Below are 24,781 nucleotides of genomic sequence, written 5' to 3'. Positions count from 1 at the left end.
AAAAGAGAAATGTGGCATGAAATCGTGCATGGTGCCACCATTGAACCCATCCTACTGCCAGGGTAGATAGGCAAATTGAAGACAACATTTATCCCAAAGAGCCTCATAATCCTTTTCAATACAGTATTTGGGCAGCTATTGTCAGTTGATGAGGGCTTACTTTGGTTGGTAGTCTCTGGGGCCCTGAGGCTGCCGTTTAATTAAGAAGAACATGGGTCAGAAAGTTTTTTCCCTCTACTCTGGCTTCAAATTTTGAACTCTGTATCCTTGTATTAAAATTCTTTTATTTATAAGCATCTAAAACTAAGAATGCTAACTTCAGGTTTTTGAGGAATTGCAGGGTGTCTCCTTGAATCAAATTAAGATGAAAACACCAAGACTTGGGAAAGAATTGCAAAGCCATGCCGTATTTACTCATTTCTACCCAGACTATAAGTACTAGTTATCCTTTAAATACATCCACTGAAAATTTAACTCATTAATAAGAAATTTGGTTCCTGTTTTTTTAATGATAAAAGTCTTTTATATTTAGCTACCCAGAATTATTAAGAGGTAATTTTTTTCCTGAATATCTGAGTTTGTACTTTCTGTACTTTCTGTAATTGTAAAAAGTTAGAACCATTTTTGAGACAAATCTTTTTCAAACACTTCCCTCCCTTATTCACTTATATCTCATATTCTTTGTTTACATTTTTTCTTATGATTTAGGGATTGCAACCAGAAACATTATCTGGAAGATATTCTGTTCTATACTATAGTGATGCCTTTATTCATTGACATTTGTAGAACTTTGATTCAAGAATCAGATTCTCCCTTAGCTGTCAGATGGTATTTCCCATAGCTGTCCTTACAGAAGTCCCTTTAATCTTTCTCTTTTGTTGTTGTTAATCTTGCTGTGGGCCTCAACAGCAAAAAACAAAGCTTCTTGAGATTGGGTATAAAGTAGAGGTAAACTACTTCTAGAATAGAGCCTGAAGAATACTCTTATGAATAAAGTCTTTGGATTTTATAGCATTTCGTCTAACTACACAGAAGCCTTTAAAACAAACAAACAAATAAAATACATAAATAATACATAAAAATAAAATAAAATAAACAACCAAACTTTTAACTTCCTGAGTCTTTACTGAGCTCTTTGAGTTTCAGATGAGTGAAGTTTCAGGGAAATCTTTTTTAGGGATCATAAGTTACTCAAGAACATTAATTTTTTGTGTATGAACTGGGGTTTTCCATTTTGACTTTTTTTTTTAAAAAGGAAACCTCTATAATGGTTTAAATGGCCTTTTCCCCCTTTGTTGTTAAATTAACATTGCTAATTTTTTTTTTAGATAAATGCTATGCGTACCTGTTACTCCATTTATGAGGAAAGTGATGAGAAACAAAATGACACATGCATGTTGGTAGGGAAAAAAAAGAGCACAAGTCATTATTTCGCACACTCTACCTATTTTAATTTGTGATATATAAATTGAACAGTCTAACAAATATTGGTTGTTGTTGTTCTGAATATATTAAATAAACTTGAAAGATTGTCACTAAACTTTTCTTGGTAACTTAAAATGATGTGAGTATGTATATTGATGGATCCCATTACAAAATATTTTGAAATAGGGAAATAAACATGTTGTTAATTTTCTTCAACTTAAGGTGGTAGGTATCAGTTTTATTCATGTATTCAGAATTACTATGGCAGTAGGCTAATTTAAATTGTACATTTCTGTTTGTAATAACTTAGTTTGACTTGATGAGAAATAAAAAGAAATTTAATAGAAGATTATGCAGTGTTTTATAATGTATGTATCACATTAATTATATATGTATATATTACATTAATGTATATATTATAATGTATGTGTGTGCATGTATCTTAAATAGCAATTTTGACGTGGAAAAAAACAAGTTCTTTAAATTGGGTTAGGTGGCAGCTTTAGTTTCAATAACATTTTCCTATATTTTCTTCTAAAAGCTTTAATATTTTATTTTCATATGTAGATTTATATTCCATCTGATACTGTTTTTTTCTGTGTAGTGTAAGATAGTGGTCAAGATGAATTTGTTTTTCTGTATGGATCGGCAGTTGGTACAGCACCATTTATTAGAAAGACCATTCTTTCTTCCCTGCCCTACAGTGTCACCTTTGTTGTAAATCAGATGACCATATATGTGTGGATCTCTTTCTGGACTCAGTATTCTAATGTTTATTTATTTTTGAGAGAGAGCGACATAGAGTGAGCAGGGGAGGGGCAGAGAGAGGGAGATACAGAATCCGAAGTGGGCTCCAGGTTCCAAGCTGTCAGCATGGAGCCTGACACAGAGCTTGAACCCATGCATGAACCGTGAGATCGTGACCTGAACCAAAGTTGAATGCTTAACCGACTGAGCCACCTGGGCACCCCTGGACTCATTTTTTTGTTCTTTGGTCTGTTTACTTATCCTTATGCCCATCCCCTACTATTTTAATTGTAGAGCTTTATAATCTTGGTATCTGGTAATGTAGGTCCTTCACACTTAACTGCTCTTCAAGATTGCTTTGGTTTTTCTTGGCCTTTTGCATATATATACATTTTACATTAAATAGGCTTGTCAGTTTCCATAAACTGTAACAAAAGAAAACAGTAATTCTGCTAGAATTCTAGTTAGAATTGCACTGAATCTGGGATCAGTTTGAAGAGCATTAACATCTTCATAATACTGCTTCCAGTCTGTAAACATGATATATCTCTCCATGTAATTAAGATCTTATTTAATTTCTCTCAGTAGTATTTTGTAGATTTCAACATTGAGTACTTATATATTTATTACTAGATTTACTTCTCATGTTGTTGTAAAAAATGGTCCATATATAATTTTACTTTCTGTTTGTTGCTGGTATATGGAAATACAATTGATGATTTATATCCATCCAGAGACTTTGCTAAATTCATATGTTAATTCTAATAGCCTGTCTGTAGATACTCTTGAATTTTCTGGGTCTATAATCATGTCATCCATGATTAAGGACAATTATTTCTTCTCTTCTAATACTTCTGTCTTGTATTTCCTTTTCTTGCCATATTATATGAACGAGTAGGATCTTTAAGGTAATGTTTGATAGGAAGTAGTGACAGTAGGCATTTTTGTCTAATTCTAATCTTAGGGGAGAAAGCTTTTAAAAATTTGCAATTAATTATGATATTGACTCTAGGTATTTTGTAGAGACTTATGATCAAATTAAGGAAGTTTTATTCCTAATTTGGTAAGTGTTTTTATTATCAGTAGGTGTTGAATTGTGTAAAATGCTTTTTGTGTCCATGTGAATACAATAGAATTTTTCTTTTTTCTGTTAATGAGGTGAATTGTATTGATTGATGATTTCAGTAATATATTACAGTAAAATTGGAAGTTAATTACAATTAACCAGAAGAAATAGAAGAGAGAAAAATGTTAATCTTGATGAACTATAGGACTTTTTTCAAAATGTTTGTTTTTTTAAAAAAAATGGTGTAGAAATTTAATAGATTTTTAAATACATCTTTTCTAATAAATATTGAGTTCCTTATCATAGAAGTTAATGAGAATGAAGATACATTAAAAAGAGGAAATGAAAGATTTAATTCAGATAAATGATGGCTCTGTAACTGAATTAGTTACCTCAGTTCCGTTACCTATAACTGAATTAGTTACCTGAACTGATTAGGCACATCATAGAAAACAGTACCTGGTAAAACTAATGGGTAAGAATCAAAGTGCCAGAATAAACTCGTGAGAAATGAATTTTTAACTTTTTTATTAAGTTGGTTTTCCTCTTTATAATTGGGAGGAAACTATGGTATAGCTTACAGACACACAGGTGATGTATTTTTGGCTTAAATGTTGTCTTTATGCCACTGTTAATACTGAGTGCCTTTGGTGAACATATCAAGTGACAGTTGAAAAAAGTGTTCCAAGGCATTTGGGAGGGAAGACAAAGTGATTTCAATGAATCTGCTTAAATAATTAAAAGGTAGATGAATTTAAAAATCATTCTCAGTCTCTTATATTCTTATATGAACAGTTTGGTTCAATTATTCTGTATGTACCCTTAGAAGTATGGCTGGTTTTTGTTTTCCAGAGTTAGTAGAAATCATCTTTTTCCTGCGTTTAGCTAATGGTCAGTTAATTATGACTTCCTTTTTATTCTGCAGCATATTTTGACTACAAAGATGAGTCTGGATTTCCAAAGCCTCCGTCTTACAATGTGGCAACAACACTGCCCAGTTATGATGAAGCTGAGAGAACAAAGGCTGAGGCTACTATCCCCTTGGTTCCTGGAAGAGTAAGTCCAAATTACCATGTTACTTGCTGGCTGCTTTATGGGAATTAGGTTCTCTTCATTACCCACTTTTGATTTATTGCTTATGATTGTACTAATTCATAAACGTACAGTTAATTTTTTATTGTTTAAGTTTTAGTTAACATACAGTGCAGTGTTGGTGTCACGAGTACAAGTCAGTGATTCATCACTAACATACAACACCCTGTACTCATCGCAGCAAGTGTCGTCCTTAGTACCCATCACCTGTCTAGCCCATCTCCCACCCACCTCCCTCCGTCAACCCATAGTTTGGTCTCTATCATTAAGAGTCTCTTGTAGTTTGTTTCCCTCTTTTTTCCCCCTTCCATGTGTTCATGTCTTTCGTTTCTTAGCTTCCTCATACGAGTGAAATCATAAGGTATTTGTCTTTCTCTCATTGACTTATTTTGCTTAGCATAATGCATTCTAGCTCCATCTGTGTCACTGCAAATGGCAAGGTTTCATTCTTTTTGATGGCTGAGTAATATTCCATTGTGTGTATATGTGTGTATACACACACATGCACACATACCACATCTTTAGCCATTCATCAGTCAGTGGACATTTGGGGTCTGTCCATAGGTTGGCTATTGTTGATAATGCTGCTATAAACATTGGGGTGCATGTGCTCCTTTGAATTTGTATTTTTGTATCCTTTGGGTAAATACGTAGGAGTGCAGTTGCTGGATCATAGGGTAGTTCTATTTTTAGTTTCTTGAGAAAGTACAGCTATTTTTTTAAAAAACAAGTACATTTTCTTTTGGGATAACAAACTCTTACCTCTTCCTGAAAATGATGTGGTAAAAGTTACAAATCAGCAAAAAAAAATCACTAGTCAGGCCAGTTTAAATTTTCCCTGTATCTCTCCTTCCACCACCATTTTCTCAACTTTCCTGCCCTAACTGAAACGTCTTAGAGCAGGGGCTGATTTAGGAAATACACTGACTTTGCCTTGATCTACACATTTCATATTTTGCCGTTAGGTAGATAGGGAGATTTATGGAGAGAGTAAGTTCATCTTTATAGAATTAAACTTATGAAACTTATAACAGGGCCCCAGCAATTGTCTAGATGAACCTCATGTCACCAGCAGTCCAGACCACTCCTGTGTTTGTGAGGACATAGTGAATTCGGATCCTGTAGGTTGGGTGTGATGAAAGCCAGTGGGAGATTTTAAGGCACTCTTTGTTCTTGATGTCAGATCTGCAAGTGACTAGATGTGATTTCATAAATACTCATCCAGGTTAAAGCTGATGCAGGTAGGGCCTTGGGCCAGTATTGGGAAAATGTAGAGTAGGGGCAGTCAGGGTTCCAGACTCATCCCGAGAGGAAACTAGAGTGAACAATAAGAACAAAAACAGAGGTTTAGCCGGGACAGTGCAATGGCATAGGCCCCAGAAGTTCAGGCCTTAGGGTAGGGGACTGTTGACAGACCATACCTACTATGAGGAGTCCGGCTCCTAAAACCACTACTTGATAGAAAAAATAGTTCATAAGCCTAGACTAGGCTGATGCCATATGGTAGTGTGTGCTCAGTTCTTGTAGTTTCCAGGGAGAAACTACCAACCTTCAAGGAGTTTATTGTCTAAGGACAAAACAGTCTTCATGTAATACTGGAAGCCAACGACATGCTTGGCATGTACTCAGTTTCTAGTATATTGTTTCCAGTTCTCACAACAACCTTGCAAGATAGAGATTATATTATCCCCATTTTACAGAATTGAGCCCAGAGAAATTAAGTAATTTGCGTAGTCATAATAGCTAATAAGTAGCACAGGTGAGAGTCACACCCAGGTATTCTAGACTCTAAAGTCCTATGTGTATTCTGTAGTTCCCTTAGATTATATGGTAACTGTCCCATGGAAATAGACCAGGAGATTAGCTCTGATTAATAACAGAACTCCTTAGAATACTTTTATTTGACAAGGATACATATTTAGGAACCTGTTAAACGTTATTTAGCAAACATGCATAGACCACTTTTTTTTCTTTTTTTTTTTTTTTTTTTTTTACAATGTGCTATGTATTTTGTAATGGATAGGTAGAAAGTTTTGAATAAGGCAGTACTCCTGCTATACAAGAACTTAAAGACAGCTGGGGAAAAGGCCCCCAAATACCAATATCTAAGCAGCACAGGTGCCGTGAGCATTAAGAACTGTGACTTTTTACTATGTGATTGTGGGGGAAATGGGATTTGAAGTGGATCCTGAGTTTTGATGGATAAGAACATTCCAAAAGGAAAAGTCCAGAAAGCAGACATGAATTTAGCCGGTGTGGGAAAGGGTCTATGAATGTAGTAATTGATTTTGCTTGAGCAAAGAGTTTGTGACCAGACTATAGGCTGTAGAATGTTTTGAATGCTAGGGTGAGGCATGTAGGCTTATGTGTGGGTCACACAGAATCTTTGCGTAAGTTTTTGAGCAGGGATATGATAAGACAAGTATGTGTTTTAGAAACATTAACCCAGCAGCAATTTGTAGGAGGAATGATAGTACAGATACCAAGGACAGGAAGAACAGTTAGAAGACACCTACAAGGAGCACCTGGGGTGGCTCAGTTGGCTAAGCATCAAACTCTTGATTTAGGCTCAGGTCATGTTCTCACAACGAGTTCGAGCCCTGAGTCAGGCTCTGCGCGTACAGTGCAGATTCTCTTTCCCTCTCCATCTGCCCCTCTGCGGCTTGTGCATGTGCTCTGTCTCAAAAGTAAATAAATAAATTTTTTTTTTTTTTAAAAGAAGGCACCTGCAGTATTACTAGAAATTACTTCCCTGTCTTTCTGTAGTATATCTTTGAGTATTTATGCAAAAACAAAACAAAACAAAACAACCCAATTAGTTTCTAATTAGGCAAGGCCTTATTTTTCCTAATATGAAGTCAGAAACTGGGTACTTAGTATTTAAAAAAAAACAAAACAAACACATTCTTGTAAAAATTTCTTCCTTCCTTCCTTCCTTCCTTCCTTCCTTCCTTCCTTCCTTCCTTCCTTCCTTCCTCTTTTGAGAGAGAGAGGGTGCAATGAGCGAGAGGCAGAGAGAGAGAAGCAGGGTTTACTTGAAGCAAGGCTTGAGCTCACCCAAAGCAGGGCTCACGCTCACCTGCTGCAGAACTCGAACTCACAAACTGCAAGATCATGACCTGAGCCAAAGTCAGATGCTTAACTGGCTGAGCCACGCAGGTGCCCCTCCTTTTTTTTTTTTTTTTTTTTTAACAGTTTATTTATTTTGAGAGAGAAAGCACTAGTGGGGGAGGGGCAGAGAGAGAGGGAGAGGGAGAATTCCAAGCATGTTCCAGTGCTGTCAGCACAGAGCCCGATTCAGGGCTCAAGTCCATGAACTGTGAGATCATTACCTGAGCCAAAGTTAGACACTTAACCGACTGAGCATCCAGGTGCCCCTCTTGTAAAAATTTCTAACAGGAGACGAAGTGTGTTAAGTTTGAAATGGAAGCTGCCCCTTACATTTCTGTTTCTCCAGTACACCCTCCCCAGGTGAACCCTAGCTTGTTATGGATTTCCCAGCCTCCTTTCTGTCTGTGTAGGGTGAGTTTGGATTATCCCTAAAGGTTTTTTTTCCCCTTTTTTTCCTTTTGTGCATTTGAGGAACCTTCATTGGACTGTGTACAAATCTGGCTTTTACTTTTTTTTTTTTTTTTTACTTTTTTTTTTTTTAATGCTTGTTTATTTTTGAGACAGAGAGAGACAGAGCATGAATGGGGGAGGGTCAAAGAGAGGGAGACATAGAATCCGAAACAGGCTCCAGGCTCTGAGCTGTCAGCACAGAGGCTGCCGCGGGGCTCGAACTCACGGACTGCGAGATCGTGACCTGAGCCGAAGTCGGTCGCTCAACCGACTGAGCCACCCAGGCGCCCCTGGCTTTTACTTTTAAGTGTATATTCATATGTGTTTCAGTATTTCAACACATAACGTACATCAGTTGAAAAGGTGGGCCACATGGTTAATGGTGGTCAGGGTCCTGTACCTCCTAGACTTGGAGTAATATGTTTTCAAGTTAGGATGGAAAGGATCCTCTCCGCCAATAAGCTTGGAAGTAAGGTTGTTTCAGACCTTTATGCTAATGTGAACAAAATGGTTGTAAAGTTGAGCATTGGGCAGCCCCACAGCCTCTTCATGTGTGATCTTGCTATTCTTTTTCTCCCATGTCTTATAAAAATTTGAACTTCTTAATAAGGTCCTGGATTACTAATATCTGGGCCCTCAGCAGGCCCTGGGTTACTGATTCTAGAATGTAAGGCAAATTTAAGCCAAATATGTATTTTTCCTTTAGATATATTTGAGTGAATACTTCTCTTTGAACTTTATAATTTTTGAAGTGTATTCTTAAAGAACTTGGGTTATAAAATGAACAGTTCATTTAGAAAACTATAGAGATAGAAGAAAGATTTGCCTGTTCTCTAATTGTATCTTTTATTAAAAGACAAAATGAAATTTTTAACACATACTGAACCTTAATGCTCATTATTTTGAATTGAGCCAAAGCGGTAAATTTTCTCCTTGGTACTCACTTTTATTCCTTTCCTTATTTTTCTTGATGGCTTTCATTTGCCTACAAATAATTCATCTTGATTTTACCTTTCTCTTTTCATTTAGGATGAAGACTTTGTGGGTCGGGATGACTTTGATGATGCTGACCAGCTGAGGATAGGAAATGATGGGATTTTCATGTTAACTTTTTTCAGTAAGTAAATACACATAGTAGGACCACCTCTCACCAACCAGAGTGCTTTGAAGTATGGCCGTATCTGACTGAATTAAAGTGACTAGTTGAACTAATATTTTAATACATTGTGTGCATTTGATGCCTCTTATTGAGATGTTCAGGAACTTAGTATACATTTTTCTTAATATTCCTTCTGTTTGTCTTCTCTTATATCTATAGAAAATATAACTGAAGTAGTTATGGGGATGCTGTATTTTTACATGAGCTAATAAGTAAGCCTCATCTTTTAGGTCTGCAAGGATCCTTGGCATTGCTCCTACTCAGACCTGACCTGTAGAGTAGGAATTGAAGACCTTAGTCTGATTGATTTTGCCTTTTTTTTTTTTTTTTTTGCAAGCTTCTATTTTCTGACAGATCAAAGTCAGCCGAATTTTTTTTCCCCTCCTTGATGTTATTTTGCATTTATCTGTTCCTGAGTGTCACTTAGAAGTGAGCAACCATTTTTTTAATTTGCGGTATTAAAAAGATTAGATATAAAGGAAATGCAGTGCTTTTAGAGGCGATGCTATGTAGCTGTCAAGATTCATAGAAGTAGGACGATGAATAACTTGAATCAGATTATTTTATTTACTGAAGTGTAACACATAAAAGGGCACAAGTCATAAGTATACAGTTTGGTGAATGTTAAGGCATTTTTGAAAGTGAATAGCAATAGATACGTTTTCTTGTTTGCTTGTGGGAGGAAGACAGAATGGATGTAGGAGGTAAGGGAAGTGTTATGGTGGATGGGCTGGGCTTTTATCCTTGGAAAAACCATTGAAGCAAAAGCAAGTGTAGAAGGCACTCTTACCATAATAACAGGACATGTTTGACATGTTTTGTTTTTTTTTTCTTCTCTGCCTTTACAGTGGCATTCCTCTTTAACTGGATTGGATTTTTCCTGTCTTTTTGTCTGACCACCTCAGCTGCAGGAAGGTATGGGGCCATTTCAGGATTTGGTCTCTCTCTAATTAAGTGGATCCTGATTGTCAGGGTAAGTTGTATACCAGAAAAGATAGACCTTTTGAGAAACAAGAAGTGGAATAAGTTTGAATATTTGACTTTTTTTTTCATGTATTGTTGCTTAGCATTATCTCTACATTTAAAACGATTTTAGGTTTGTCTTTATTCTGGCTTCATGAAGTTGAACCTAAATCATTTGCAGTTGGTTCATGCATGCAAGTCTTATACTTAAATCTAGTGAATATTGGTGGCCCCAAGGTATCTATCTTACAGGTTGTTCACAAGTTGCTTTCTCTGCTTTTAATGTTTATAATAGGATAATATGTGTGTTTGTTCTGAAATTAGTTGTTTTTATGACAAAAAGAAAGATAACACTTCTTTGGTGTCTCATTAAAAATAGGCATTCCTCTCACCCTCTCACTAATTCTACTAAAGTTTTAGTTTATCTTTCTTCTTCCCTCTTTCTTTCACTTTGTTTCTCCCCCCTTCTTCCCTCTCTTCAGAGCTCTCTTCCTCCCCTCCAGGGTTGTTTATCAGTAGCATCAGTGGTTATACCAAAATGTCTGGGAGCTGAAACTGTTTAACAAGTGCTACTCCATTAGGGGACTTTATCTCTACAGTATATTAGAGAGAAATCATCAGTGATCTGGGAGTTATCAGGTAGTCACAATTGTTGAAGTAATTTATACTTAAAAAAAAATCTAGTCTCTTAAAGTATACTGCGATTTCATATAAGTTTATTGCTTTTATAGATAAAATCAATGTATCCATCATAAATTGGCATTATAAACTATTTAATGGGTGTTGACTGACAGCTGGAGTTTTTCAAATTTATTTATTTTAACCAGTTAACATTTTTAGGATTGCAAGTTCCTTTGAGAGTCTGGTAAAAGTTAAGGACTTTTCCCCCAGACGGCTAATATATATTCATCTGAGACAAGCCTTCAGGTTAAGAGCCTGAGTCCTAAAGGGGTTTCTCGTTCCTTCTGTCTTAAATTGTTATTCTATTAGGAAATAAAATGCTATATTTTAACACTGAGACTGTGTTAAATTCTTGGACACTGAAGCCCCCAGTAGAAAACAGAGATAAAATTAGTTACCAATCTTTTTTTTAACTAAAATTTTCAGAGCTGACTAAATTTTAAAACTGAATTGAGTGAATCAACTTGTATCAGGATGGCCTGGTCTGTAACAGAAAACGGGTTCAACATGGCTTAGAAAACCGTGGAGCACATTTATTTCCCATGAAAACAAGCCCTGAAATGGAGGATAGTTAAATCAGGGTGTCATTGACATCATTAGGGACAGTTGCCACTTCTGCTCAGCATGTTAGTACAGCTGCTCCTCCCTCAGGGTGAAAACGGCCATAGCAGTTTCAAGGCATCACAGCAGAAGCACAGCAGTGCTCAGCAGAACAAAGACAACTGTTTCTTCTCTTGCTTTTCTCTCCACATGCAAGAAGACCTTAGCAGCCCTCAATTCCCTTTGGCCAGAATGTGCCATTATTTGGCAAAGGAGTCGAATTATTGTGTTGTACATGATAAAGCTTGCAAAGTGAAGGCATACCTGGAAGAATAGGAACAAAATAATTGGTTCTGTCACTGGGTAAGCAAAGTCAAAGGGTCATCAAAACGTATTTCTAGAAGGATGAATATTACATGGGCAAAAAAAAAACAAAAACAAAACCTTTTAAAAAATAAACAGATTTGAGCACTGCAAAACAAGGAGTCTATAAGACAAAATCATATCTCAAGATTGCCTTTCCATGAAAGGAAACGTGTCTGCATATGTCATAACCATTTCAGGTCAATAATACATAAAATATTTTCATTTAAAAATTTGCAGGAGCTAAATGATAGCATTAGTATGCAAAAGTCTTGTGTTTTGTTAGCCCTTAAGTTGAAACGTGAAATTGTATTTGCTAAGCTGCTATAAAATTGTTTGCTTTATTTTTCAGTTTTCCACCTATTTCCCTGGATATTTTGATGGTCAGTACTGGCTCTGGTGGGTGTTCCTGGTTTTAGGTAAGTGCTTTTAACGTGGACAAAGGAGAGAAAAGATATTTTTAATTTTAGAAGTAAAATTGCTTTTAGTAAACCCTTATCTTGCTTATGATACAGTAATATATTACCAATAGTAAGTATAATTTGTAAAACATTTCTTAAAGGCTAGGTTGTTGGCACCATTAGAGTAACAAGCAGGTTAATAAAAGGTCTCTCAGTGGTAGGTTTTTCCTAACCCATTCGTATATACTTCTCAGGTTTCCCATGTGACCAGTGGGGCATGCTAATAGGACTTACTTTATAGTTTGCGAGTATTTTTCCCCTTGAGAGTATTCATGACAAAAGGGTTCACAAACTTAACCCCAAATTATTTATAGGTATATTGTAACAAATTGAACTAACTACTCAGGCATGTATGTGGCCAATCTTCAGTCAGATCTGTCAGCAAGAAACAAAATGTATAGTCTTACTAGACATAACTTCTGGAAGAATCATTATTGGGTTTCTAGAACTCTTTAGTTCAGTACTGGTGAGAATAAGAATGATTTTGCAATTAAAAGAATATAATATGCTAGGCATTTCAGGTTGTTCATCTTAAGATTATCTTTTTTTACTCTGTATTTAAAAATTTTTTCTTCTAAGACATTTTAAAGCCAAGAAATGAACAGTGGGGTGAATAGTTTTGGCTTCTTCTTTCTTTGTGAAGAAAATATTTATGATACAATAACTGACCACCATCACTGTTGTCATTTCTCTAGAACCATAGCAGGATCATCCCGTTCAAGATAGTATAATTGCCTCGCCCACTTCTATGATATCGCTTTCTCCTGTCTCCTGTTTTGGCTGCCTTGTTACCTCCTTAATCAAGATCCTTGGTGGCAACGCTACTAATGGGTCTAGTTAGCACAGTGTAGCACCCATGCCCAACAGGTGCTTAATATATTCAGGACCTACCTGCTTTGCCCAAGGTGATAGACCATGCATTGGTGAACCTAAATTTTACTTAGAAAATACAAATCTTATATCACACCATCCCCCACTTCCCCAGTAGCATCATCTATTCTACTAATAGTCTTTGGAATTCTAAGGAAAGATAAATCATAACCCCCCCCCCCCCCCTTAATCTTAAGGCACTTAATAATAAAAATGACCCATAGAAGAGTTACTTTGGAGGAATAGTTTCTTGGCTTGCTTATTCTTGAAAATGTATCTTTACGAAAAAGGGTGACTTTCCTTTATCCCCCAAGCCTAAATTCAGACAAGTCCTGAATGGACCAAAGGAGAGGCATTAAATATGTATTTTTAGGTTGATTGTTGATAACATAGATAATTTATAGAAACTTAATGAACTGATTTCCTTCCTTTATTAAAGTTTCTTGGGAGAAGAATTTACCATACTTGTAATTAGTCATTCTGTTTATCTTACTGCTTACTAGTAAGCGAAAAAACAGTGACACTTAGGATATAACTTGTGCATTTGGATCCAATGTTTAGATCATTTTGGGAATTTCTCTTGCAGAGAGAACCAATTCTTGGGTGTTTTGTTATTTTGTTTGTTGTTTTGCTAGGAACAAGTCTACACAGAGCTCTCAAGCTGGCACTCAATGAGCTACATCTAGCCTGTAGTTATAATTTGTTCTACAGTTATTTTCAGAGGTTTTTTTTAAAAATTAGTTGCCGTCACTTACAAATCAGGAGTTTCCATATAAAACGTCTCAATTTTTTTACTTTTCTTAAAAATTGGAATATCTAGCAAAACAGGCCTATATTTCCACCTGGCCCCCACCCTTTGACTGGAGCTGAGTTGTAGGCATCCACTCCATATTAACCACTCATTTCACCAGGATTCCACAACCCAGCACGTGATGGGGTAACCCCTGCTCTCTAGTCACTTACTACTTTTGCTGCCAAACAGAATGGGAATGAGGAGTGCTTGCTGAATGGGTACAGATTTTTTAGGGGTCATAAAAATGTTCTCAAGTTAAGATAATAGTTTTGGTTGTACAGCTTTATATTTCTACTAAAATTAAATAAAGCCAGTGAATGGTATACATTAAATGAGTGAAGCTTATGGTATGTGAATTATATCACCATAAAGGTGTTTTTAAAATGTCTCTTAAGACTCAGGGAAGAGCTCTGAAGGAGGAAGGTCAGAAGAGAGTGAGCTGTCATTAGAGGGGGCATACCCCCTTCCCGGGGGGAGGAGGGGGTTGGTTGTTACAAGAGGTGAAAACTGAATGTAAATAGCTTTCGGTGTAGACTTAGAAAATCAGCCTCACTCCTTCAGTGCCTGGGAAATAAAGGGCAGAGTGAACCCTACTTGTATATATATTTTTAAGAATAGAGAAATTAAATTTAGAGTTGAGAATGTAAGAATTGCTGTAAAAACAAAAACAAAACGAAACAAAATATAAAAAGAATTGCTGTAATAGGTTAAGGGGATCCTGACACCTAGTGGACAGCATATGTACAGTTGACAGAAAAAAAAAAAAACCTTGACAAGAGGGATGGGTTTTTTTTTGGTTTTTTTTTGAGAAAAATATTTTATAACCTGTCTTTTTTGGGGGGCTTAATTATTGAAATACTGTTTTGGAACCCAGAAGGTAAGTTTTCATAATGCCTTTCAGTGAGGTTATCAAATAATAGAGGTTTAGCTCTATCTTATTTTTTATTTCCCTTTTAGACCAATTAGATTCTGAATGTGCAAAAAGACTTTCATTTGGGCTCTCAAGATTATGTCTTCTCAATGAGAAATGGAAAATTTTGTATGGAAATCCTTTGGAAATTGCTCATGTTTTGATAACTTTTAGCAGAAAAATGATGAAATAGTGCTATCAATGGGGATATTTCTGTGGGGAGGGTGTACTTAATACAGAAATTATAAATTCATTCTTGATTTTTCTTTTTTAAATCAGGTTTTCTCCTGTTTCTCAGAGGATTTATCAATTATGCAAAAGTTCGGAAGATGCCAGAAACGTTCTCAAATCTCCCTAGGACCAGAGTTCTCTTTATTTATTAAAGGTATCACACAAAATGTTATTCTCGTCCCGGTATAATCACGTGATACATTGCCAGTTTTTCTCCACGATCAGAGTAGAGTATGCCCCCTGTAGTTGGAAATATAGAGAAGGTAAGGAAGCCATAGTCCTTGCCTTTTTGGCAGTTTTTAGTTTAGTTAAGGCGTGTTTTCATTAAAAGCTGTTGAAATGGGCAAGTTGGAAAAACTACCATAGGAGAAAACATTATCTCATGTTCTGACAGTATAGAAGAGGCAGGGGTCTTCATAGTCTTTGGGAAGCTAGGATATTTGGCTGTAACTATGGGGTCCAGGATCTTTGAATCCTGAATCCTGAAGCCACTGCTTATTGTACCAGCTCCAGAGGATAGCATTGAAAAGGAGCCTTTTCGGCCTAATCACTAGGCTGTAATTACATAGGTCCCCCAATCCCCAGAGCTCCTATGGGAAGAAACCATTGTCTGCATGAGGAACTCCTTTTGCCTAGACTACTTACAAGCCCAGTAAGGCTTCCATCTCTTAAAATTAGTCAGGAGACTTTCCTGGTGCCCTTCTTCACGTTCACACCCTGACATTACCACTCTGGTGGTAAGGAGGGTCAAACCCAAGGAAAGGAAGGGGAACGGACCTTTACCTCTGCCTAGAAGAGGAGGACTAAGCCCTGCTAAGGCTCCTCTTTGATTCCTATGTGGTTTTCTCCAGAGCTTAGCTCCATCTTCCATCTTTAGCTGCAAAAAGGAAGAGCTATGGAATCTTGGGAAAGAGTATACCAGAGAGAGTCCTCTCTGGTAACAAGATCTGATAGGACTTCTTGGACTTCACTTTGTTCCTTTAAGTTTGGGATGGGTGGGTTGTGGAGAGGAATCTCGAACCACCCTAGGGGCTAGGTTAGTTGAAGATCAGGCAAGGCTTTGGGGCTTTTTTTGTGTGTTTTTTGTTTTTAAAGATTTTATTTTAAAGTAATCTCTACACCCAACATGGGGCTTGAACTCACAACCCTGAGATCAAGAGTCACATGCTCTTCCGACGGGGCTAGCCAGGCACCCCCTGAAGATCAGACAAGGCTTTGTTTTAAAGGGTGTACCAGTTGACATCCATCTTAAGTGATACGCAGAAATTGGATAGGGTGGGGTAGATTTCAGAATCACCTAAAGCAGAGTGAAGAGTGTAACAGAGGCAAGGAAGTATGAAGCTTGCTCAAGGGACAGCAGTTTGATTATAGCATAAAGGAGTGTTGAAGGTCAAGGCTGGCAAAGCCAGCTTGAGACAATGGTTTCAAATATCTTGAGCACTAAGCCCATTTGCAGTGCAACAGTAGAATGCATAGAGCAGCCCTTAAAGTACAGGGACATGTTGGTTCAATGCAAGCTAACCCTTTGTGAACATTAATTTGTTCTCTATTTGCTGTGGGTAGTCATAGTTAACAAAAGTAATCAGATGCTAAGAGTGGAGTTCTCTGTGTTGAAGATTCATGATAGTATCAGGATGTGTGCGTCTAGAAAAGAAACTACCCACCATAATTAATTTGCCAGGTGATGTGAGACAGCGTTAAAACTTTTTTTTTTTTTTTAATGGTTATTTATTTTTGACAGAGACAGAATGCGAGTGGGTTAGGGGCAGAGAGAGAGGGAGACACAGAAGCAGAAGCAGGCTCCAGGCTCTGAGCTGTCAGCACAGAGCCTGACGTGGGGCTCAAACTCACGAGCTGTGAGATCATGACCTGAGCCGAAGTTGGACGCTCAACTGACTGAGCCACCCAGGCGCCCCAGCATTAAAACTTTTTAAGCAACAGGGATGCCTGGCTGACTCAGTCAGGAGAGCATGCCCCTCCTGATCTTGGGGTCGTGGTTTTGAGCCCCGTGTTGGGTGTAGAGATTACTTCAAAACAAAGTCTTCTAAAAATTAGGTAAAAGTTTTTAAGAAACAGAATAATATGAGAATTTCTTGAATATGACAAATTGCATTAAGCATTTCATATGTATAATTAAATGTATTTATGTAAATAACAGAAAGTTACAGTGATAGATATGGTCAGATACCTGCATGGTAGAGTATATTCCTAAGGCATTTCTTACAAAAGTTAAAGCATGCAAAGAACTTAGGCTTGTATTGGTTAAAGTAAATTTCTTCAAGGCAGTATGTACTTTGATTTGAAAGAAAACTTTGTTCCTTAAGAGTGCCACATGTGCTGGGTTTTTTTTCTTTTTTTTTAAAAAGAAATAAAACATTTGAAGTAGGTTTTATTGCGTGTTTAAATTTTTTTTTTTTTTTTCAATGTTTTTTATTTATTTTTGGGACAGAGAGAGACAGAGCATGAACGGGGGAGGGGCAGAGAGAGAGGGAGACACAGAATCGGAAACAGGCTCCAGGCTCCGAGCCATCAGCCCGGAGCCCGACGCGGGGCTCGAACTCACGGACCGCGAGATCGTGACCTGGCTGAAGTCGGACGCTTAACCGACTGCGCCACCCAGGCGCCCCAAATTTTTTTTTTTTTAACGTTTATTTATTTTTGAGACAGAGAGAGACAGAGCATGAATGGGGGAGGGGCAGAGAGAGAGGGAGACACAGAATCGGAAATAGGCCCCAGGCTCTGAGCCATCAGCCCAGAGCCTGACGCGGGGCTCGAACTCACGGACTGCGAGATCGTGACCTGAGCCGAAGTCGGACGCTTAACCGACTGAGCCACCCAGGCGCCCCATTTATTGCGTGTTTAAAAGTATGTGGCATATCCTGAATTTGAATTAGGTTACAAAGTCTGGACTCAGATGGACGTTGACACTGCTGGCCTAATGCCCTAATATGTTTTTGTGTCTAGGACATCCTAACTTTAAGAGACTTATCAGATGTTCTGTGTAGGTTTATGAAGTTACTATTGTCCTCTTTTTTCTTTCCTATCCATATCCATATCCATATCCATATCCATATCCATATCCATATCCATATAATTGGTAACTATTTCTAAGCCTCACATTTAATTCTTACCTGCCAAAGATTCAAAAGTTAATTCTTTTGGGTTGCCATGGTTCTCCTTACAAAGGGTGCCCAAATCACCCATAGATTTCCCCTAATCCATTGATGCCCATATATCCTGAGGGGACAGACTTCTTTCTCTCTCTCTGTCTCTCTGTCTCTCTGTCTCTCTCTTCCCCTTTTAATTCTTTTAAAGTGATCTCTGTTTCCAGTGTGGGGTTCAGATTTACAACCCTGAAGTCAAGAGTTGCATGTTCTACTGACTGAGCCAGACAGGTGCCCCCTTATTTCTCTTTTTTAAGAAATAATAGATTCTATAGGTCTAGGCAAATGGTAGCTTTGAATTTCTGAATGGACCAAGATCACACTTCTATTCTCTTCATTCTTCAGTTAGAAGGAAATTTCAATGTTTATTAGGGGATTGCACACCTTCCTCATCTTGCTTCTAACACATAACCAGTAACAGCCAGGTTCGGAAGAAAGCCTGAACTTCTCAGTTTTCCTGTATTGTTAGAGACTGTATTGAGTGGCTTTTGTTCATAGAAATTGGTATTGTTTTGTTTGGGTTTTTAAAACTGTCTGAAATGTTTTATAGGAGTATTCTAAATGTAAAACAAAGTATGGGATTATGATTTGCAGTAGGCAGTCCTTAGTACTAATGCTGATGGAATTGTGAAGGGACATTCTAGGCCCCTGCGATTCTCTGTATTTTGGGGTCAGAAGCCTTATTGTGCTTTAGGAGTTGTCAGAAACTTAGAGCATCTCCTGGTGAAGGGCATCTTAAGTTTCTTTTCTTTTCTATCTGACTTTGCTAGTCTAGTTGATTTGAAATCATTTCTGACATGCCCAGAGGATTCAGAGCTCTAAATTAGGGGTTTGGAGGCTTAGAGCCGCATTTAGAATTCTAATGACTTCCTTACTAATTGTCAGTATCCCCAGAGTGAATCTGAAAAGCCATAATATCCCATGGGACTGAATTTCCTTTGTCCATTGACAGGGATAAGAACTCTTCATCTAGATCCAAATGTAGAATGTTTCTCTAGTTGAGAGGAAATTTAATTTAGTTTGAAATTGTGCTAGCAAACCATCATGGAAGATGTGAAGATTTTATTTTCTTTCACTGAGACTTCTTAACTTTCTTTGATATATATATGTCACTAGTTAAAAGCTAGCTGTAGGCTTACTTTTTTCCAGAAAGACACAGGTAGGTACTTTTTAAAATAGCTTTGCCGTAACAGAAAAATAACTTAATTCCCATGCTGTACTAAGGTATGCCATTTTCTGGAAAAGGGTACAAGAATAGTGACTTTTCTGTTCAGGTGACCCAAAATACAGGACACACAAACAAACAAACCTTGAAATGACCCCAGAAGGCCTCTTTCTAATCAGCCAAAGTAGATGTTACAAAAGCCGAACAGTGAGGCTCATGTACTGCTATCATAGGGGCAGCTCTCAGGTTCCCTTTTGGAGCTCATTTAAGCTTAAAAAGGAAATCTGGTCTCCTGCCCCACAGCAAGAAAAGCCAGAAGGAACTGCTAAATGTAGGCCCGGTGGCCTCAAGAAGTGAGTGACTGTGAGGAAGCAGAAAAACAGAACATTCCTTCTGTATTGTTTCCAAAGAAACAGATACCTTTCAGAAACCTCTTTATCTGAAATGGTCAAAAATGTTGTGTTCATACTTTTTCTTATTTACCATTTTACTGGAAAATAAATTTTTATGGAGTACCACTTCGTCTGATGCTGCCAAGGAACTAAGGGTTTAGCTGCAGTAGTTTGAATGTGGTAGCACAGTGAACTGGTATCAGACGCTGCTCCAGAAGCACTTGTGCCTGTGAAGCCCAAAAGATTTTAAGTTGTTATTTTAACCACATATAAAATAGGAGGGAGGGGCACCTGGGTGGCTCCGCTGGTGAAACATCCGACTTCGGCTCAGGTCATGATCTCACGGTCTGTGAGTTCGAGCCCGGCGTCGGGCTCTGTGCTGTCAGTTCAGAGCCTGGAGCCTGTTTCGGATTCTGTGTCTCCGTCTCTCTCTGACCCTCCCCCCGTTCATACTCTGTCTCTCTCTGTCAAAAAATGAATAAACGTTAAAAAAAAATTAAAATAGGAGGGAAAAGTTTGTAAGCCCTGGCATTAATGAGATAGGACGCTTTACAATTAGATAATGATTCCTGTGACCTGTACCTATTAGTTACCAGATATGTAAAATTTCCCCCCATATGATGCTATTTTTCCTTTTCTATGATGTTTCCCTTTCTATAAACTTCCCCCTCCTCCTTAATACTTCTCTTAATTTATTAAAGGAAGTTCACCCCAAGTTAAAGTTAAATTTGTTGGACTATGTTGTCAAGTAGCAAGACAGAGAGAGAGACAGTGCGTAAGCAGGAGAGGGCCAGAGAGACAAGGACACACAGAATCCGAAGCAGGCTCCCGGCTCTGAGCTGTCGGCACAGAGCCTGATGCGGGGCCTGAATCCATGAACCGTGAGATCATGACCTGAGCCGAAGTTACACACTTAACCGACTGAGCCACCCAGGCACCCCAGTGGTATTTTTGCTAAAAAAAGTTCATATAACATTCAAGAAGAAATGGTGGTTTTCCTCTTGAGATTAAATGATCTGTAGGCTGATGGTTCCTTTTGTTTCTGAAGTGATCCGATCTACAGTTTAGTAATGATGTCCAGAGTCCCTAACAGCCTTCTTTCCTCCAGTTGTGTTCCACCATTGTTTTTGTGACATCTTGTGAGTCAAGTCTGTCTGGACAGGCCTCCAGGTTTAAGAGAGCGGTAATAATTTTCATTTGGAGCCTGTATAGTGATTGAGATTACCCACTGTTAACCTATCTAGACTCCTTTAGTGGAATTTTATTGTTTGTTGGGTGGTTCTGACTTTGAGGGATCTAATCAACCTCTGTGGAAGCAGCATGATCTAAGGCAAGTGGTCAGATCGTTACCTGGACTATATCATATGTTCTTGCAAATTCTAGTGTTTTAATGAATAAGAACTCTTACATCATTTTTCATCTGTTAATGGAAAGTAATAAAGCTGAAGTTACTTAAAATTGTAGTAAGTCTAGCCTCATTGCAAAAACCTCCACTTGACATAGGCCTGCTGATACACTTTTTGCTTCTGCTTGGTTTTTAGAGTTCCTTATGTTCTCATGTCTTTGTCACTGTACATTCTGAGGTCTCTCAATCTAAAGAAAAGTTGTTCTTGTGTCACTATTACTGGTTTACTTGAATACCAACTGAATTTGGAATTTGGAAAAATATGAACAGTTTAAAAAAACCATATATTGATTTCCTCTGTTGTAGCTTCTCTGCATTTTGTCAGCCTTTTAAAGATTTATGCAGTCTAATCAGAAAAGATAGAAAAGAAAGGGCTAGTTCTAGCTTTTACAGTAACCTGGACAGGTAGAAAAGTAAGCTAAGGGTCTCCATATGAGCCCATCCAACTCTCCCTTGGTGCATGATACCACACAGTTGTTTCTCAAATATTTATGAAGTAGTGTGTGTGTCTTCAGTGTTGTTGTGTGTTTTTTTTTTGCATTAACGTAGGGAGTCACTTGTACGTTTTCCTGTTAATTCCATGAAAACCAAAATGATTAATTATGCCAAAACAGAAATACCTCAAAGTATTGTATGAAAACTGCATTTAAAATACAGAATATATGGGGCACGTGGGTGGCTCAGTCAGTTAAACATCTGACTCTTGATTGCAGCTCAGGTCAAGAGCCCTGAGTCAGGCTCTGTGTTAACAGCCCAGAGCCTACTTGGGATTCTCTCTCTCCCTCCCTCTCTGTCCTTCCCCTCATGCTCTCCCTCTTGTTCTCTCTCTCAAAATAAATAAATAAACTTAAAAATAATATGCAGTATATGGGCATTGTTTTGAGAGTGTTTATTTCAGTCATGTATATTCCTTTTTAAAAATCAGTTTTTTGGGGTCCCTGGGTGGTTCTGTCCATTAAGTGCCTGACTTCATTCAGCTCAGGTCATGATCTTGTGTTCATGAGTTCGAGCCCGTGTCGGGCTCTGTGCTGACAGCTCAGAGCCTGGAGCCTGCTTCAGATTCTGTGTCTCCCTCTCTCTTTGCCCCTCCCCGGCTCACGCTATGTCTCTCTCTCTCTCTCTCTCAAAAATAAATAAACATTTAAAAAAATTAGTTTCTTTATCAAATTTTTTCAGAAATATATGCCCCACAATACATTGACTTTTTTGTCTGATTGATTGAAAGAAGTATCTGTGATACCTGTGAGTTTACAGTTATTCTTTAACTTTGCGGTGCTCTAAGTACAGCATGACATCATTGGCGTCCTTTGTGGAAATCTTCCTTGTGTGAGATCTGGCAGAATTGGCAGGGTAAACAGGAGCTTCAGGTGTATTAGGAAAATTACCTGTGCACTTGGATTCTGCCGTCTCTTAGTCCCCAAATTTCAGTCATTGCTGTGGAGGTTAAGTGCAGGATGAAGGAAGTGTTACTTGAATTTCGTTATGTTGTTAGGACGTTTGGAGAGACAGATCGATCCCTGGCTTCGTGGGCTTTAGAGAAAGCATTCAAATTCTTCCTAGTTCTAGAGTCCTTGGTAACTTTAAGAACTGAAATGTTAATGTTTATTGAATAGTATGATGTCAGTGTAGAGTAATCTTAAAGCTATGTTAAAATCTACTTGTGTCTGCAAACATCCTGCCTTCTTTTGTGACTACATCCTTCTCTTGGCCAAAATAACAAGCTAACTAGAGTTTCAATATTCAATATCCTTCTCTGGCAGATGTTTTCTGGCAAAGGCCTTCCTGCGTTTATGAATTCTCTCTCAAGAAGCAAGAGAACACCTGCAGGAAGTGAATCAAGATGCAGAACACAGAGGAATAATCACCTGCTTTAAAAAAATAAAGTACTGTTGAAAAAGATCATTTCTCTTTATTTGTTCCTAGGTGTAAAATTTTAATAGTTAATGCAAAATTCCATAAACTTTGAATCATTAGTGGTTAATGTTTGAAAAAGCTCTCGCAATCAAGTATGTGATGTATTAATAATGCCTTATCTATTGTTTGTAGTCATTTTAAATAGCATGAGCCTTGTCCCTGTAGTCAGTAGGGGGCAATCTTGCTTTATTCATCCTCCATCTCAAAATGAACTTGGAATTAAGTATTTTAGTGTAAGATATGTATAATGCTGGCCATTTTAAAAGGGATTTTCTCAAAAGTTCAGATTTTTGTTATGACTGCATTTCTACGCATAATCCATACTTGCTGTTAAAATTAATCTAGAAATTTATTCAGTTGTACTGTGAACACCTGGAAGCAAAATCATAGTGCAAAATGCATTTAAGGTGTCGTCAGGATTAAGTTAAGTTCTTAATTGATGAATAATAAGCATTAATTTTTTATAGTCTGTATTCTAAATTTTGCAGTACCTTATTGTTCTGTGTTATGTACCTAAGAAATTGTAAAGGTGTTGTCACTATAAAATAAAAAGGACAAGGACAATTGCAGCTTAATTACTAAAATACAGTTGATACTTTATTATTAAGAGTCCTACCCTTCCTTCCTTCCTTCCTTCCTTCCTTCCTTCCTTCCTTCCTTCCTTTCTTTTTTGTCTCCTGATGATTAGGCCAAGGGCTGGAGTAGGGAGGGTATTAGATACTAAGGAGCAAAGAAAGAATTAGTTTGGAACTTTTGAGATGATCCCTAACATACTGTAGTACTACTTGCTTTTATAATGTGTTAGCAGAAACCGATGAGTTATAAATGTAGAATGATGTGCTTTCTGCCAAGTGGTAATTCACCTTGGTTTGCTATGTTAAAACTGTAAATACAACAGAACATTAATAAACGTCTCTTGTGTAGCAACTTCTGCTGTAGATTAGTGTTTAATTTCTTGGTTTGCATTTGTTCATTGCCAAGGCAATTTTTTTCTAATCTTTATTCATACAGAGTCATGCAGAATCATTCATTAAATTAAAAAAAAAAATTGGTTTGGAGCCAATTTTTTTCTTTTTCTTTTTTTTTCAGCACAAAAAGTTCCCTTCTGTTATTCTCAGTACATTCCTAAAGATGTATGTGAAAATTGGTTCTGCAAAAGATAATGGACTAAATACAGAGGAGTTGTAGAGATCTTAAATCACTCTAGAACTCCCAATTATGCTTCATTTTTTAGACCTAATCCTAGATAGTTTATTTCCAATATTTTCTGCATGTTTCTTGCCTTTGCTCTTTTTCTCATTTGAGCACTATCCACTAGTTTAAGCCCTATGAGAACCCGGCTGAGGCGAAAGACTCCTCATTCCTCCGTTTCTATTCTTGTCCCAGTTGTGTTAAATTTAAAGTCCCGTGGTTCTTACAATGTCAGCCATTTGATGTGTTCCCCCCCCCCCCCTTCTTCCACTTACTAAATAAAATATAAAGAACAAATGCAGCATGCAGCAAGATGGTCATGTAACTCACAGATCACCAGCGTGTATGGCAGCTGCAAATGTTCTTTTATCTCCTGCATGCAAATATCTGGGATCAGCCTCAGAAGTCTGTTTAGGGGTGTCAATATGTAATGCATAGAAGTGTAGGTTGTTTGAGAGCTAAATAGGAGAATTGAGGGCCTCCTAGATGGACATTTCAATGATCATTCCATCTTGTTTGTTATTTGTAATAGTTATATATTCTTGTTCAAAAGTTATATTTTGCAGTAGATAAGCAGGGGGTTTTAATGAAAGTCTCTTTGAATCTCTTTGAAGATTTTTACATTTTGAATTAGATTATGCCAACAGTATAATTTGGAAAATTTTATAGCCTATATCGTGTTCTAAGT

General features: G+C 37.5%; 1 protein-coding gene across 2 annotated transcripts in view; it reads left to right on the top strand.

The window, feature by feature from the left end:
- NDFIP1 (Nedd4 family interacting protein 1) overlaps positions 1-23,829 on the top strand; it is a 57,865-nt gene extending 34,036 nt beyond the window's left edge. For both annotated transcript variants that reach the window (XM_058733207.1, XM_058733200.1), the window contains exons 3-8: positions 4,164-4,294; positions 8,921-9,008; positions 9,899-10,023; positions 11,950-12,016; positions 14,911-15,016; positions 22,749-23,829. In XM_058733207.1, coding sequence (XP_058589190.1) covers positions 4,164-4,294; positions 8,921-9,008; positions 9,899-10,023; positions 11,950-12,016; positions 14,911-15,014 — 515 coding nt within the window. In that variant the 3' untranslated portion in view covers positions 15,015-15,016; positions 22,749-23,829. The remainder of the gene's footprint in view (positions 1-4,163; positions 4,295-8,920; positions 9,009-9,898; positions 10,024-11,949; positions 12,017-14,910; positions 15,017-22,748) is intronic.
- The last annotated feature ends 952 nt before the right edge of the window (positions 23,830-24,781 follow it).

This window comes from Neofelis nebulosa, chromosome 1 (genome assembly GCF_028018385.1).
Source record: "Neofelis nebulosa isolate mNeoNeb1 chromosome 1, mNeoNeb1.pri, whole genome shotgun sequence".
Classification (NCBI taxonomy): domain Eukaryota; kingdom Metazoa; phylum Chordata; class Mammalia; order Carnivora; family Felidae; genus Neofelis; species Neofelis nebulosa.
The sequence above is the reverse complement of the archived record's forward strand: the minus strand, read 5'-3'. Positions and strand labels throughout refer to the sequence as shown.